The sequence below is a fragment of the Cyrtonyx montezumae genome, unplaced genomic scaffold (genome assembly GCF_038088225.1).
Source record: "Cyrtonyx montezumae isolate F1298 unplaced genomic scaffold, pur_monq_1.0 scaffold_10, whole genome shotgun sequence".
Classification (NCBI taxonomy): domain Eukaryota; kingdom Metazoa; phylum Chordata; class Aves; order Galliformes; family Odontophoridae; genus Cyrtonyx; species Cyrtonyx montezumae.
Window position 1 is genome coordinate 33,798,380 of NW_027071826.1, and position 18,140 is coordinate 33,816,519.

Below are 18,140 nucleotides of genomic sequence, written 5' to 3' on the forward strand. Positions count from 1 at the left end.
CACTAGGCTAGAAGCAATTGCCCTTGACACAGAATCAGACTAGGGTGTTCGGAATCGAATCTGTCTCTTTTGCGCTGTAGACAGGTCTGGGATACAAGGTTTGTCTCTTTACCAGCTCCAAAAACAACAGTCAGAATCATAAAGCAGGGCACAGACACTGGAATTAACCACCCTGCGCTTCGTTCAGCAAACAAGTTCACTGTTAAAAACCAGTATTTCACCAGTAGTCGAATCAGTCACATTTGAATGAAAAATGCATTTGTTGGGATTTTAAAAGCACATTTCATCAACACTTTTGTAAAAAAACAAACAAACAAACAAAAAAAACCCAACAACAACAACCAAATAGAACTAAATGCTTTTAAAAGGATTTTGATTATGGGCTTTTCTGTTCTCACAGCATTTGGAAAGTTTAATATTCCTGCCCTAATGAAAAAGAACACTACCTCTGAACAGTGTCACCTCCTGCTCCCTCTGATCACAGGCAATACAAAGTAACACTTCTGTTCTCAGCAGATTCTTGTTCTACCCACCTGGAGAATTGGGGTTTGTTCCTGGATAGCTCCACAAAGAATAATTTGAGTAGGAAAGAGGAAGCTGCACACCTAGGTACTTCAAGTCAATGCTCATTGTTGGGTCCACAGAATTTAACTTCAATCCCACTGCAGGAAGCAATTATTAGTATCAATGCAGCAAGATGTTAAAGAGAAAAAAAGTAAGGATGTTTATTAAAAAATAGTTTCACATTACATACAGGCTTTTCTAGCATTCATCCATGTTTTAAGAATTCAGAAAAAAAACATTAATAACTCTTACAATGGATCTGCAACAGGTATATATTAAATGCTATTTTAGGGAGACAAAAATAGAAGGAAAATTGAATAACTTCAGAGTTTTTCTGATTGCTGCTGAAGTTTCTGCAGAATTTTAGTGATCAAAACATCAGTGCTCTATTTATTTCCACAGTAAAATTGTATTCAGTATTCAGCTCTCTCAGGATCTCTCCATGGGCTTTATCCACCCCCTCCCACTGTCCTTACAGATAAGCCTGAAATTAGCTAGCCAGCCATCTTGTTGCTTTGCAATAAATCAACAAAACAGTCAGCTTTGTTGAATGGCACTAGATCGGATACTTTACTGCTTGCTAACATCTTCCTCACCTCCCCCAAATGGTTTGGTCAGAAAGGCTTACCATAGCCACAAAAATATCTTTATGAATTGGCAAATCAGGTAAGGACACAGAAATAATGAGGAAAGCAAAAAAAGAAAAAAAAAGCTAGCAGAATTACTAATCAGTGAATGAAAGAATTCATGGTTGTCAAACTCAGCTCAGTCTGGAATAGGGAATAGTTCTCTGTTTGTTTTTGCAAGAGAAACCTACAGAAATTGCTGCTGTTGCCAAAATCTGAAAACCAGTATTAAGTATGCAAGCTTTGAAATAAAAACATATGACTTGACAGTGTTCAAGACAGATGAAGTGTTTATCTGCACATACAGCAAAAACCTTCTGTTGATGGTACACATTTGTCTTTACAAGTAGCAAGTACAGTCACTTGATAAGTGGCAGCCTAAAAGCAATAAATGTCAAACAATTCTTAGATGTGGCTTTTAAAATAACACCTATACCAAAGACAGTCTAACGAGATTCAGTTCTCAAATCTACATGGCAAAGATGAGCACAACAAGTAAGCCAATCTAAAAACAACTGTCAAATGTCAAGATGGCATCTATTTACTTTCAAAGTGATTTTGAAGTAAAAAAGGAAAGAGTACAGAGTTTATTTTTGATGACACTCTATTTGAATTATTCTGTCACTTTCCGAACAGTCTAAAGAGAACAAATATGTCTGCATGGACATCACTAAACATGACAGGTAAACGATCATCCTTATTAACTTCTCATCATCTCCAATGCACTGCTAAGTTCAGATGCTGCAGTCAAATAGTAGCAAATTAAGAACTTCCTCCATAAGAATTTTCTCTGAAACATGATTCCAGACAACAGTGCTTTGATTTTCAGGAACTTGGTAAGAGATTCAAAAAAGTTCCAACAGAAGAGGCTCTCCAAAGCGTAACAGTACTTGCGTGGGAGCTTTCCTCCTAATATGCTGAAGCTGAATTCCCACCCTTCAGAAGCATCTTCCTGCAGTCCCAATAGATATAGCCCTGGACATTCATTGCAGGGGAATTGGACTAGATGGCCTTTTAAAGATCCTTTCCAACTCAAGAGATTCTATTCTACGCCCCATCCCTGGAAGTACACTAGGCTGGCCTGGATGGGACTACGCACAACCTGTGCTACTGGGAGGTGTCCCTGCCCATGGCAGAGGTGTTGGACCTTTAAGGTCCCTTCCAACCCAGGCAATTCTGCAACACTGAAACTGATTCTGCGATTTGTTCAAAGATTGCCAGCATCATCACCGTGTTGATAGGACTGACCCTCCTTCTATCTGACCGTAAACTAGAAGTGCCTTGCTGGGCCCTTCTATGTGGCTAATGAACCTGGGTCTACAGCAACTCAAACATATAAAAAGTAGTCTCGCCCAAACATTTCCCCATTTCTAGCTCCTTCTAGCAGCTTCTACTCAGGCTACACAATGACACAAACCTTCTTACTTTGCTGTATGAGATACCCAGGAGTAATCTCTTACTTCCCTCCACCCATTCTGGTTTGCAACATAAATGTGTGAGAACAAAAATTTCTGTACTGGTTAAATGAAACTACTTTTCAAGTCTCAAAAAAAAAAAAAAAAAAAAAACCCTGGATAAAATACCTTACATTTTCTGTCATTGCCACAAGTAGCAAGACAGAAACGAAAGATAGTTTCCTTTTGTATTCTCCTATTGGTACATACAAGCATGTATATTTTTTCAATAAATATTTGTCTAAAGACAGTAAGCAAAACCAGATGCCAACTGCACTAGGCATATGTAGTTTTAAATCCAGTAGGAAACTATCAGCTCTGTATGATCAGGTATGATACACAACAAGGCGCAACAACATACACACTGCACACTTACCTTCCTGAAGACTAGGATGTATGACTTGCTTATGCCTCAATGTTTTCAGCTCTTCCATTAACTCTTTTTCCAGTACTTGTATTCTTGCCTGACAATCTTCTCAAAAAATAAATTGAGAGAAGGTATAAAAAATATTTCATGCACCAAACAATGACTTAAGCATTTAATTTTCTATTGTGCCTTTTTTAAATTCCCTTACCATGGGGAACATCCACTCACATTAAAAAAATAAATTAATTAATTACCTGGATCATTTGTAGTCAACATGGGAGCTTGAAGATTCTGGGATTCTTCTCCTCCAGTTCTATCAACTGTGTGAATGTCAAGAGCTTCCTACATACACAAAGAGCCTTGAATAATATGCCTCAAGAAACTGCCTTAGATGCAAACTAAGTCACAACAAATGTCACTGAAATATTGAAAATACAAGCTGATTAAACAAACAAGTATGCTTTGTCTTATACAGAACCCTAGATTCCTATTATTTTTCCAGAAGTCATTAAGACAGACAGTGCTATGATTAACCTCAGGACAAGATAACAACAGATCTACAGAGGTAATAAACTTTAAAACTCAGTTTAAAAGAAAATATAACTTCAACATGTAAGTAAAAAGAAGCTGAACTTAATTCAAAACGGTTTGATTTTACCTTTGATGCAAAGGACACAAAGAGGACTCCATCAACGTCTTCAAGGTCTGGAAGGATATTCCCATGCCCCAGAGGGCTGTTCTTGCTTGTTATTACAGATTTCCCTACACCCTTAGGTGGTCGACCTGCCTTGGAGATTTTTAGCTTCCGTGGCCTTCCTCTTTTAGTGGTACCAGATGACAGAGAGTTCTGATTGCTACCAGAGCCTTTCAGGGATGCAGAATTCTTTAGTACTCTGGTTTTTCTTCTTCCACAAACCTCTTTGTCTGGAAAGTGACAACCTACGGAGCCCCTAGGACTAAAATTAGGTGATTTAGGTAGAATCCATTGGGTCTCTTCGGCTGAGGAGTATTTCTGTGTCAGTTTATTTGCTGGAGGTGTATTTTTCATAGCTATCTCCTCAGTTATAGCAGCTGTATCTGAGTAAGAATCTTTGTGATTTTCAAAACAGACAGGCAAAGAATCCAGTATTGTACTCAAAGAGGCTTTATCCTTCTTGCAAGAGGACAGCATGGTCTCTGGCAGCTCAGATATTTTCACTGTGCTCTTTGTAACAGCACAAGGCTCCAAATAGACCACGGGCATCTTCCCACTATCCAATTTTAACATTTTTGCCTTGGCGACACCAGAAGGACTGGTTAGTTCACGCTTCCAAGGCTTGAATTCTCCATCATTTTTATCTGCTTCACTGTATCTCCTTAGGCATTTTTGTAGGACAGGATCGTCATCGTCGGTGTTTGAATACTCATCAGTTTCTTCATCCGTTTCTTCCTTTTTCACACTTACTCCTTGTGTGCAAACATTTGCCTCATAGTCATAATCATCAACTGGCTCCTCTTTGACGACTACATTGAACTGTCCGTTGGGGTCCAATGGGGATGCCACTTGGGAGCTGCCCTCATAACTGCTGGCAATGGGGCTGTGCGGGGGGAAAAAACAACAAAACAGATGTTCATAAAATCTCCAGCTTTACCAAAATGTTATCATCTCCTACAGCCCCTTGCTATACATCGTAAAGACCTTCCAAAATGCTTAAAGGCATGAATTGGCTAAATAAGCTGTCACTTACAAGCTTACACTTTAAGTAGCAATCATTAAAAAACAACCAAACAAAAAAACACTTCCACCATCTGCCATCACTGAAGACAATTCAGCTTCTTCTGTGAAGGCAGCAGCATGATTTCCTTCCCCAGTAATACTGGGATAGCATTTGCATTTTTCCTATTTGAGATACACCATGAACTGATGCTAAGTTTTGATGTTTCAAATGCTTAGGAGCAGACTCAGTTTGCCAAATAACTAACTGTCACTTTAGTAAAAGCCACTAAGCCACTTTATTTGCAAATGAGAAGCGAAGTGAACACTTAATACACTTCAGTTCCCAAGATCTAACCAAAACTCTAATTTATCCTGAGTTCACACAAAAAAACATTCCTAAATGAAACTGTTGTTCCAAAACAATTACAGAACGTTAACAATCTATTCAACCATGCACCATCTTCCACTCAGACCGAGGACTGACCTAATCAGAATTTTACATTCCACACACTTGATATTATGGACAGCCAGTCACATTCCCAAATGAAGAGTTTCCTTGAGGGACGGATATTTGAGTCAGAAAAATACAGTCAGCCTTGTGTAGACTTGGGGCACAGTTACAGGAGAAAACCTGGAACACACCAGTCACGATGTGAAGCTGGGAATCTCCAACTCACAAAGACAAACTGCGGTGTAAAACAAGGACGCTAATTCATATATCTGGAAATAAAATTCCTTGGAGGAAGACAGACCCTACCGAGAAAACCTACTGGGACACCGAGTAACTAGAATTAAGCTTGAAGCTGCAGGAGCATCCTGTTTTGTCTATTGTCTTCTCTGGCCATTGAGTTTTCTATAAGCAAGTTCCTAACATTCATTTCATGAAGAATGTCAAATGCAAGATTAAAAAGCCTTTCTTCATCAAGGAGTGAGATAAATTCTAAGACATAATGCTTAGAGGTCCTGGGCAACTCGAAGTCCTGCCACAGGTTTACAGGTTCATTCAGCACAGCAAATCCAAATTAAAATGAATGCTAGTAAGGAGATCTAACATGCTATCTTAAAATTCCCTAAAAAAAGAGACAAATCAAGTCTAACGATCTTGCTGGCCAAGAATAAATGTCTCACTCAAATTCTACTGCTTCTAATTGAAAGCCAAGCAAAGTATGGACTTTTCCAAACATTTTACTTTACCTATTGCAAGATGCATTCCTCAAGCTAAGGAATACCGTTCTGTAAGGGATTTGGACAGCACCTAAATCAAAGAAACCCTGCTGTAAAAATCAAATTCTCAGGCACTAATGCTGCTTTACTATTCCTATTACAACTTGTAAGCCAGATGGTGACAGAAAAGGTATCAACCATGTGTGTACATAAAAAGGATCAAACATTCGTCCAAATATTTTAAATTCAAATCCAATTACCAATATCTCAGACAACAGCAAACAAATTTCTTCTTAGCCCTGTTCTCATTTTGTTTGCTCTTGGTTTGTGATGTGCGCTAATTCCAACACAGCCACAGAAACATCTCTTCCAGTACTCTACAGGAAGGAGGATCACTTAGGTCTGTCTTCTCAAAATATTCCACACTATAGCACTAGGACCTCCACCTCTCTGGGACACATTATTTGAGAGGCAGCAGCTCCCAGCCTCTAAGCCTTGCACAGATCTAAACCCAGCCAAAATCACCACCCTGCCTAGAGGCAAGACAGTCCCATCAACTTAGAGGTAATACTATCTATGGGGAAAAAACAGTAATCAGTATGTAAATATTAATACTTATTGTTTGATAAAGGATACCAATTAAACACTGTACTTGAACAACTGATGCATGGCATGAAAACTCTGCAAACAGATTTGAAAGGAAAAATGGACCTAATGTCCTGAAAAACAGGGCACATAAATAAAGAGTTCTACCACTCCTTGGGTGAGGTATTTTTTTTTTTTCCATTTCCAAGTACAGATTCTGGATTTTCTGCACTGATTACAAAACACAGAACAAAAAGCTGGGCTAATCTTAAAGGTTGTTTTATGACTGTGAGAAATATTTATTCATAAATGATAAATATCTCCTGGCACAGAACAGAGAAAAACCCCTTAGGGACTCTCCCTGTACGTGCAGCTTTAAGCACACTTCAGGGGTGATCTGTCTCAGAGGTGAAACAAGGAAAAGCATCTAATACGCACTGGACCAGAAGAAACAAGGCGTCACAACATGAACGAGCTGCTCTTCAGTAATGTTCTTGAGTCCCTAAATTACTTGAAGGGAAAAAAAAAAGTGTAATTCATTCTAAAACAGCCCAAAATTTACTGGGTCAGATACTGTGTGCACTTTTAGCACCATGGCTTTAATCCCTTGGGGGAAAGAAAGGAAACAGAAGAGAGGAAGAAAAGAAAACCACAGAAGCTGTTCCATAACATCTCTCCAAATAATTTGTTTCAACGACTCTCTTCAGGCAAAGAAAATTAACAGTGTGACTATGAACAAAACTTTTTTTCAATAGTAACTGACTCCAAAGAGAAAAAAAAATCACTTTTAAGACAAAGCACATTTGCAAACTTCTCAGTAGTTACTTTCAGAGATGTACTTTTACTTATAATCTGCAAAGTTACCAAAGCACGGCCACAGCCAGCTGGGAGTAACCACGACACATACCCAATATAAACACACACAATCCTCACAAATCCTCACCCATTCACTAATGGGAAATGAAGAAACAGGGATGGTCTGTTGTGGCTGTAAGCAACTCTTTAAAAAAAAAAAAGGCAACTGGAATGTGCTCTCTTTAAAACTCAAACCAACTACAATTAGACTTCTAAACACCGCAGGAGTGAAGAAGAATCCCTTAAACTTTTCTTTACAAAGTGAGTAAAAGCAACACAAAAAGAACACCAAACTCTTGTGCTCCTCAGATACATAAGGAAGTTCAGTCTGATACATGACTGTCTAAATGAAGGAAAAGCTTTTAGCAATAAGTGCTCTACCATTTCAGGTCAAACAAACTTTTTATCCATACATCTGCCTACTGTGCATCTCATTATCTGATGCTTTACCAGATACCCCACTCAACAGGCATTTATTACAAAAACAGAACGCTAACCCACCTTTCAGTGACTTCTTGTTTTAGCTTTGGCATATCACCAGAAGACAGGTCAGCATCCAGGAAACCCATATAGTCTTGTTCTGCATTAAAGGATTCTTTCTCCGGATTCACATCTGATGAGTTCTGACCAATGAATGAAGAATCTGAACTTCTCTGATGTAATTCTAATGCACCAACTTCAGCAGAGCAACCATGAATGCTGGCAGTGCTAAAAACACTACCTTCCTCCACTTCAAAGCTATTGTTTTGTTTCATATCACGCTGAGGTCGACTATTTAAGCCATCATCTCTGAATCCCTTAGCAAAAGGATTGTAATCTATTTTCAGTTGGGTAATCTGAATATTCTGGTAGGCTGTGACTGCAAAGAACTCTGTCTGTGGAAAGGTAAAGGTATGGACATCCGGCCCATTGAGCTGAATGACTTCTGTGGCTTTGTCTGCAGGAACCAAGTGAAGCCGCGGCAGGTAGCGGTGCATAGAATGTAAGATGATGTGACCCTCCTGGTCCAGGGTATTGTTGGTAAGCTTGAGTTTGTAGAAAGATACCGGCTGGTGCATCCAGTACTGGCCAGTGGAAGGCGACTCTGGATGAATAAACACCCGTCCAAGAACATGGGGCTCTGCCTTCCCAGTGGGCTCCCACCAGCGGCCATTCCATTTATATCGATGATTGTCCACGGGGGAGATGTCCATGACCAGGATGTACTTCTGATTGGCATCCAGACCTGTAATCCAGTATCGGCAGTACGGGAACATGCGCCTCCCCTGCTTGGTCAGAATCATCTCGGTGTTGCGATGGTAGAACTCATTCCACATACTGTTGTTGTCCAGGGTGACGGTGATGCCCCCTGAGACGCAGTCAGCCGGGAGGCAGGTCTTGATTTTGGATTTTATTAGTGTTGATACGCTAGTGGCGAGAGCACAAGCGTCGTGGTTGGCCACTAGGATTCCTTGGTCAGCTTTGCCATTTCCCTGCTGCTGTTTCAAGATAACAAAAAAGGCAGGTGCTGCTGCACTAGACACTGTCCCACCATCCCGGTTAGCCAGCACAACCTGCTGTTTCTCCATGATGAGCAGTTTTATAATAAGCACTCAAATAAAAAGCAAATTCTACACGGTTCTGACAGGCTCCTGCATGTATTCACCATTCTGAAAAAAATAAAAGAAAAAAAAGAAAAACAAACTCAGTTAAAGTTCTTTAAATACATTCTCTCTCATAAGAAGATTTTAACATCTCTCAAAGTCGTTTTTTTTTTAACACTTCTCCACATTAGAAATGTAAAGGTAAAGATATAAAATCAAGCACAATTAGGACATAACAAATCAAGGCTGTTAGTGCACATATAACTCCATTCTTACAAGTGTGGAGTTACAACACCTTTACAATCATTTTCACTGAATGCTTTGCCATGACAGCACTTGCTGCTTTGCTCGATGCTCCCAAGTGCTCCTTGTTCTGATACTGGTTTAACACTTCAGGTCATCTACTTCAGGAATAGCAGTTCTACCTCACAGGTGAGTATGTAACCAATATTCCAGAGACAATAGTAAAAATTCTGTTCCTTAAAAAGTTCATATATTTCTCAGTGTGAAAGCCTCTAGTAACTCACAAGAACACAATTCAGATATTTGTATTTTAAATCTTATTACATGTGGAACATCACATTGAAAAAGCAGTTAATTCTTGTACAAAACACATAGCTGGGGGGGAACCAGGAATCTGAGACAAGGAACTGCCATCATCTGGAGTTACCTGTGCAAACAGCTGCCCATGTCTGTGAGGCATAACTTAAATGCTTAGAAGGTGGGCAACATATATCCCATGATGAATGTTCTCAACACCAAAGGAACACAAGAGATCTACTTCAAGCCTTCCGACTTTAAAATTTAGAAGTTCACACATAACATAAATTGGAGAGGAAAAAATGTTCTGCACGGATTTTGGAAACTTTGAAGTTACAAGACCTAGTTTTTGGTTTTACTTGTGAGAAGGAAATACTTCCTCACATTGAAATACTTAAGGTAGTCTAGAGCACCTAAGTAGCCACGGCAAGAAGAATGCAATCACATTCAAAGCAGCACATGACTGCCCACATACTTACAAACTTCACGTTAATGCATAACTACACCAGATTATTAAAGCAATTCTATATTTTGTAAGAGATTCACAGAAAGGCTTTAAGTTTACTTGAAGAACACGCCAGCCACGTGTTCAGCCAAAATGCAACATATACAAAGAGCTTCCACGTCACTGTTTCTGTCCCGCAGCATTTAACAATGCTGTGCTGTTTTGGTCAGTTCTGGGGTACACAGTGCTCCTGGCATTGGGCGTGTCTGGGACGGTTGTGGTTACGGTGCGATTGTGGGCAATTACAGCAGTCAAAAGTGACATTAATTTAGTGCCAGACAATCTATTTCAAGCACAAATTCACACGCATTCTTACACTTGGTCTGACACAACTGTCACTGTTACTGTAACGAGCAGCTCCCGCTCCAGGAGATCCTCAAAGCTGAGGAAGCCCCAGTTATACACGGCTTCTGGTATTTTTCAGTTATGCACAGACCTCACCATCTGAAAGCAGACCTCTCACTGCTCAGCAAAGCGGGCAAAAAACATCAAGAGCAGCGTTAAAACATGCGGGAAGGCAATCACGCAAGAGACAAAGCCACCGTTACAAGTCCCACGCGAAGCAGCCGAGGCGCGGCGCACGCAGCGCTCCCGGGCGGGGCATTCCGCGCGCGCTTGTCATACCGCAGGCAGCAGCGGGCCGCGAGCAGGCGGCGCGGCAAAGCGCGCAGCAGCCGACGGCAGCGCCGCGCCGGTTCCAACAGCAGCGAGCACCGCACGCGCGGCGCCGCCGTTCAACGCCGCGCGCCCCAAGCGGAAGGCGGGCGCCCCGAGCGGGGCAGGTGCGGCGCTGCCGAGCGCTCGTCGCTCCTCCCCCACCCCCCGCGCCGGACGGCCCCCGCCGGAAGCCCCGGCACGGGAGGCCGCCTCCCGGCCTTGCCGGGAAGAGGCCGCCCGAGCGGCGGCCCCGGCCCGGCACGCTCGGCGGCGGGAGCGGGGCCCGCGAGGCGCCCGCGCCGCTCCTCAGCGGCTCGGCGACGCGCGGACGAGGGCGGGAGGGCGCCGCGAGTCGAGCGCTCCCGAGGCGGCGATTCCCCCGCGGCGGGGCGGCCCCGAAGGGGCGCCTCGCGTCACCACCGGGAGCGGCCCGCACCGCCCGGCTCGGCCCGAGCGCCTCGTGGTGCGCCGGGTGTTAATTTTCGCAGATAGAGCGGGAAGCGCGGGGCAAAGCGGCGTGCGGAGTCGGGGCGCGGCGCGGCGAGGGCGGGGCCCGGCCGACGGCGGCGGGCGGCCGCCGAGCGGAAGTTACCGTGCGGCGAGGCGCCGGCCCCCCGCTCCGTTTCTCTTCACGGGGACCGTGTGTCCGCCAGCTGGGAACAACGTGCGTGCGCACCGCGCTGACATCATCGCGTCGCAACGTGCGCACGCGCGCCGTCCGCTCACGCCCCCCTCCCTCCCGCCTGCCCGTCACGTGCCCGCGCCGGGCCCGGCCCCGCACCGCGCGGCGCCGCGCCACGAAGCTTCTGGAACGGACGCGGGCTAGACGGAGCCTCGCGCGGATCCCGGCGGCGCCCGCATCCCCCCGCACCTTCGAAGCCCCGCGGCGCCGCGGCCCCACCCCTCCGCCCGGAGCCGCGGACGAAGCGCCCGCCCGCTCCGCTCCCCCCGCTGGCGGCCCGGCCCCGCTTCCGGTCACGGGAGAGGCCTGCGACCCGCGGCGGCGTGGGGCGGCGCTCCTCCGCCTTCCGGCGACCGCAGCAGCGCCCCCACCTCCGTCCCTCCCTCGGTCCTTCCCCGGGAGAACGCCATCCCGCGGGACGGGGGACCTGCGCGGAGGAGGTATCACTGAAGTCGGGGGCGGCCCGCAGTCCACTCTCCCTCCAGGTTTCCTGGTCAAGTAAAGTACACTTTCTAAATCAGGTGCTTTGAGAATAAGCTCGTTGAAACAATCCTGGACATTCAAGGACGGTACATACAAACGGGGCACAGCTGAAGGCACACACATCTGTGTGAACCCCTCTATTCCTCCTGTCTGTCAGGATGTTTTTCCTTGTACATCCTCTATCGAGGGGCAGAGGACCAGAACGCCAAGACATCAGGCTGACATCAAGCTTCAGCCTCCAGCAGTCCCAGCTGTACTGTGGCTGCAGCTTCTCTAAGAACGCCTGTTATCCAACTCACCTGTGCCACTGCTGTCAGGATGCAGAAAATAGGCACAAGGAGCCATGCTACGAGGGCCTGAGCCCCTAAAGAGGCTTCTTGGCCACAGAAGATGATTATAGGGGAAATCCCCTCAGAAGCACAATTAAAGACAACACATTTTACAGGCAGTTGAAAAATGTCCATCAAAACACAGAGACAGGTGTCTGCAGAGTATTTCTTTCATTTAGAAAAACAAAAAACAAACAAACAAAAAAGACTCCTGTACAAAGAAACTGCTTAAATACAAAATTCTTAAATTAAGAATATCAAGTAGTGTTTTGCTCCTCTTGCAGCACTTCCTAAAGGAGAGGCAGGGAGGCAAGAGGGAGGCTTTCCGTGCTTATGCCAGATATGGTTGGGGGCGGAGCAGGGTGGGGACAGAGACTGACACACCCAAAACAGTGCCAACAGCGCCCTGTGGGAGCAGGGAGAGAAAAAAAAAAAAACAGGAGCAGAGCATTTAGCAAGAAGGCATGAAAAAAATCACAGAGCTGGTATTCTTTTTGTTAAGGGTCGCGTTCAGCCATCCTCTGAAATGGCTTCACATGACAGCTCTTGCTCAGAGATTTTCATACACTGAGATACTTTAGAAAAGCCAAGGCTAATAGCCGAGTGCTTTTGTATTTTATAGCGCAAACGGGAACTGAGGGCAAGGAAGGAATTAAGAAAGCATTCCAGTCTAAGGGTAGTTACTGTAACTCAACTTGTAAACGTGTCAATTAATCAACTGGATTAAGAATCCCATGCTGTCACCAGTCCTCTATAATGCTCCACATTGTTTTTATCACTGTAAACCTCTCTGTTCAGTGTGACAAGATAGTCTGCCAGGTTATGAAATCAGGAGTGCATCTAGCATTCCCTGTGCTGCAACACTGCAAATGAAGTTGCAGCTGTGCACCTCCCACCATGAGAGAAGAAGGAATGCACAAACAGCATCTTCTGTGCGGGACTGAAGCATGTCCAGGAAGTTGAATGGAATGGCCACTGTTGTACAGGCCTAGCTACAAAGCAGAAGCCAATCGCGTTCAGTTATCTTGATAAAAAATTGCATGTCATGTATTAGATATAGTGGTCATCAACTTCTAGGGCCACAGGATAAACTGACAGTTTAGTGTTAAGCAACATATTTCTCAATGAGGATAGTACTGAAGTTTTCCTCCCCCCCCCCCCACTTCTAGTAAATGGGCAACTGGTACCACTAAATGAAGCTGCATTAAACTCAGTAGCACATAAGGCCACACACACAACCCAGCAGCGCCTGTTCCAGTGACAGAGAAACCCTAGCAGACTGATGGTATCGCCAGGGATTAGGGTCTCATTCACGTAGAGACCAACCAGTAACATAGAAACTACTTGGACTTCACCACCTGAGTACTCTTCTCCATAATCAGTGGAATCACCTTACTGTAACTGCTAATGTTACGTTTGAAACTGAAGTTCACCACCAAGTAGCACCCTCATCCACCATACATCTCTTCCAGACTTATTTCCTGTTTTGCAGTACCTTGAAAGCAGGAATTACAGTCTTCACAACTGTATTTCCCAACAGTATCAAGCAAACTCTTCTCACTCCTTCAGTAACACCTGCCAGCACCAAGCACCAATTCTAAGCCTACAGGTTACAAGTAACAAAGATGTAGAACTCTCATCAAGCAACAGAGCTGTAGTGAAAAGCTGAGCTTTTCAGTCAGTTTACAACCTACATCAAGAAAGGGTTCTGTAACAGACCACCAGCCACAGGGTCTTGGCTTTGCTAAGGATCCCTATCTGGAGGATCAACCAATCCTAAGCAGAATGTGTAACAGATGCAAACTCACATAATATATAGAAGAGGTGCTGACTGCAATTTTTGTCAGCAATTACCTCTTCAGTTTGAATACAAAGATCTCTACTTCACAAGCAGAGAGGCAACATGAGATTTCTGTCATGTGGTATATTTTCATACGCAGTACATGAAAGGCACTGCTGCTGGAGCATTACTCAAGCATGAAGGAGGCTTTTCAGCTCTCAAATTCCCTAGCTAGAAGTGACAGTAGCTGAAACTGGCTAAAGCAAAAGCCACCCAAACCTACTGTGACAGTGTAACACACAGCAGAAAGAAATCAGCAGCCTTAGCCTACAAGTTTGTTAGCACTAAGACCAGGCAGTCCTGACAATTTCATGAAGTCCCAAGGTATGGCCATAAAAAAGATTTATGAAGACCTGGACACCTAAGTCATGCTATAAGTAGTAAGAAGTGTCGCGCAATGCGTATGCTAGAAAGGTTAAAATACAAAAATACCCTTTAGCCAATAGTTTGCCACTTGGGAGAATGATTAACACAGTATCACACCCCAAGAAAAGTCTGTTAATTCTCAAACTTGAGGTGGATTTAACTGCCTATACCAAGATATCTAGTCCCACTCTCCATACCATTACACCTCCCACTGACTTCCACCTGCTTCTCCAGAAGGGGTTGGACCTGCCAGAGCTGAGTGCCTGCTGTACACCAATACATATAAAGGACTCACATACTTAGGCAATAGATCCCAGTATTTTACACCATTTTATTTATGAAAGAAACAGCATAAAATGTTCCTTTAAATTACTTTCTCACTATAGCTAATCTCAATAAGATTACAGGTCTGATGGAAAAATTTAGCTTAAGTGTGTGATTTTAAAAAAATAAACATTGAAAAATTGAGTGTTACAGAGGACTAAAAAGACACATAAGAAGAAAAGATAGCTAGAAGTCTGCTTCTCCAGACTCAGGTTTCCTTGACAAAAATGTACTATGCAGAACTCACTTCTCCCAGAACAAGTATGTACGACAGCCTGGAAGACATCAGATTTCAGGTCAAAACATTGCTTTACACTTCTTAATATTTAGAGCCCTTAAGATTCCAGGATAGTTGTTCAGTTAGCAACTGATGTCATCTACTTGGACTTCTGCAAGGCCTGACATGGACTCCCACCACATTCTTATCTCTAAATTGGAGAGAGATGGATTTGAAGGGTGGACAATTCAGTGGATAAGGAATTGGTTGGAAGGTCACAGTCAGAGGGTTGTGGCCAATGGCCCCATGTACAGGTGGTCTAATATCTTGACTGATGATACAGGTGATGGGATTGACGACACCAAGCTGAGCAATGCAATTGATACAGAGCAGAAGGAAGATACCATTCCAGAAGAACCTTAATAAACTTGTAAGGTGGGCCTTCGTGAACCTCGTGAGATTCAACAAAGCAAAGTGCAACATTTCATACTTGGGTCAAGGTAACGTACACATTTGGGAGAATAACTCCTTGAGAGTAGCCCTACTGAGGGCTACTGGCTGATTAAAGATTCAACACGAGCCAGCAGTATGCACCTGCAGATTGGAAGGCCAATGGTACCCCAGGTTCCACGAGAAGAGGGTGGCCAGTAAGGTAGGGGAGGTGACTGTCCCCTTCTATTCTGCCTCCATGAGGTGCTAGCTGGAGTACAGTATACAGGTCTAGGGCCCCCAACACATGTACAGCTTTTAAATAGGGTCCAGAGAAGGGCCATAAAGATGATCAGAGGGCTGAGGCACCTCTCCTGTGAAGACAGGCTGAATGAACTGAGCTTGTTCAGCCTGGAAAAGAGAAGGCTGTGGGGAGACATCATTGCAGCCTTACAGTATTTAAAGGGAGCTCATAAGCAGGAGGGAAATCAACTTTTTACATGGGTAGACAGAGACAGGACAGGAGGGAACGGTTGTAAACTAAAGGGAGGGAGACAGATTAGATGAGGGGGAAGAAGTTTTTTTTACTGAGAGTGGTGAAGTGCTGGAATAGGTTGCCCTGACCCTGGAGGTTTTCAAGGCCAGTTTTGATGGGACCCTAGGAAATACGATCTAGTACTTGATCTAGCTGGCAACCCTGCCCATAGCAGGGGTGTTGGAACCTGATGGTACTTAAGGTCCCTTCCAACCCAAACCATTCTACAATTTAGGAAATGCTTCATAAACCACCAGCTGTGCCCCTGCAGAAGCCCTAGTTTCTATTCTGCAGGCAAGCATTTTGGGATGGAAACACCCACTCCAGCTCCCCTCCAGCAGCACTCTGCCATGCACATCACAACTTCCTGTCCCCCACAAACTCAGTACTTCAACAACATTCCTCATACAATGTAAAGTGCACAACATTCACTCCTTCTCTTCTAAAGAAGGATTAGAACTTTCTGATATACAAAGAGCTGTTCCCAAATACCAAAGGCAACGGAATGGAAACACACATCCCAGTTCTAGAGGGTACAAACCACTGGTGAGAGGACTGGGAGAAGAGTCTGTGTTCACCCCAAGCCATTACAGTGTTTTACCTGCACAAGTATTTATGTCACGTTATTTCAACGTTTAAAGCAATTTCATTATTTTCCATACATTATCAGAAAATCACTGATATGCCCACTATGCATATATTCAACGATGCCTGTATTTTATCAGTACACTGTTACTTTTCAAGTACTGAAGATCAAAGAAAACAACCTCTTGCACTTTCTCCCACGCAGCAAGGGCCCTGATCGACGCGCCGAGCGGCCACAAGCTGCGCTCACAGTGCCGTACTCCAACTCAGCGTTAAACTTCAACAACGTCAGTAACCACCGAGAACCGCAGAGCCCAACCCTCAGGGAAAGCGCATTGTATTGTTTGTTTACTCGGCGGCCCCGGGGGAAGGTCCGGAAGACGGGGCGCGGGGGGCAGCGCAGCCCCGCCCGCCAACAACGGCCGCCGCACGCGACGTGCCCGGGCGCACGCGCGCCGCCACCGCTTTGCGCAGCCGCTCCGCCCCGGAGCGCGCCGCCAAGGGGCAGCGGGAGCGGCCGCGAAGCGCCACGGCCGCCCTCCCCCCCCTTACCCTGCCCCCCCCCCCCCCCCCCCCCGCGAACCCGAGCGGCGCGCGGTCGGAAGGTGGCAGGCGCGTCCCGCGTCCCGGCCCTGGGTGACGAGTGGCGCCGGCCACGCCCCCGCCGAGGGACGGTCCCCGGGAGCCCGATAGCCCCGGGAAGCGGCAGCCGCTCGGGGCCGGGTCTCCGCCGACCCCTTCCGGATGCGGAGCCGCTCGGTGCTTATGAGCGGCCTTCCCCTCGTCACGTGACCGACGGCCGCCGTCGCCTTCCCGCCCCCATCCCCCCCCTCACCCACCCACCCTCGCCGTCCGCAACCCCGGAGGGAACGGGGCGGGAGAGGAGGGATGGAGAGCAGCCCGAACGCCCCCGCTCCCCTCCGCTGCCGCCCCACGGCCCCTTCGCCTCAAAACGCGGATGCTCACAGCCGAAGGGGAGCGAGCGCGCACGTGCGATTGGGCGGCCGCGCTCACGTGACATGCACACCTCACGCCACCTCCTCGAATAAAACTTCAAAACCGGGAGAGGGACGGATGGGGGGGGGGGTAGACGGCCGGTTCCTACCTGCCTCCAGTCGCCGCTTCCAGGTGGCGCGGGGCGCCGACCTCCGGCCCGACTCACGCACCCCGTTCGCAGCTCCAGAGGCCTTCGCCTGCCACGCGCACCCTCCTGCCGCCTTCATTGGCCGCGGCGGCCCATCACGTGGGCCGCTCCCGTTTTGTCCTCCTCTCGCTTTCCTGCCCCCTCCCAGGCGGTGGGGCCGCCCCCGCAGGGCGTGCGGCGGCTCGGAGCGGCGCTGCCGTCCTCCGGGCGGGGGGAAAGCGCAGCCGGCGGCGACCGCGGCAAAGCAGCTTCGCGACGCCCGCCGGCGGCGCGCCGCTGATTGGTCGGTACCGCCCGCCGACGCACTTCCGCTTTCCCCTCCGCGGGGACACGCCCTTCCCGCCCTTCCCCCGCCCTCGCGCGAGGGAAACATGCCGCTCCCGCGTGGGGAGCCTCTGGCGGGCGGCGCGCGAGGGGCCGACCGCGCACGCGCGGCGGGGGGGGGGGCTTGGACGCGCGGCGGGGGGGCAAGCGTTGCCCCGCGCGCCCAACCCTCCCCCAGCGCCCGCGGTGCTCCGTCAAAGTGCTGAAGGATCGAGTGTACAAAATGGCGGCCGTACGATTTCCTCAGGGCTGCCCTCGTCCCTCCCCCTGCCTGTCCGTCCTGAGG

At 46.5% G+C, this 18,140-nt stretch overlaps 1 protein-coding gene across 9 annotated transcripts in view; it reads right to left on the reverse strand.

Annotated features, from left to right (window-relative positions):
* Positions 1-17,744, reverse strand: part of MGA (MAX dimerization protein MGA) — a 52,010-nt gene extending 34,266 nt beyond the window's left edge. For 6 of the 9 annotated variants that reach the window (XM_065754818.1, XM_065754819.1, XM_065754817.1 and 3 more), the window contains exons 1-6: positions 17,492-17,744; positions 7,813-8,960; positions 3,670-4,588; positions 3,266-3,353; positions 3,021-3,116; positions 534-662 (exon numbers count right to left, since the gene is read on the reverse strand). In XM_065754818.1, the coding sequence (XP_065610890.1) occupies positions 534-662; positions 3,021-3,116; positions 3,266-3,353; positions 3,670-4,588; positions 7,813-8,879 (2,299 nt within the window). In that variant the 5' untranslated portion in view covers positions 8,880-8,960; positions 17,492-17,744. Of the gene's footprint in view, positions 1-533; positions 663-3,020; positions 3,117-3,265; positions 3,354-3,669; positions 4,589-7,812; positions 8,961-11,188; positions 11,253-17,491 lie in introns of those variants that run through there. The other 3 variants (XM_065754821.1, XM_065754816.1, XM_065754823.1) reach the window with 3 other exon arrangements.
* Between the last annotated feature and the right edge of the window lie 396 nt (positions 17,745-18,140).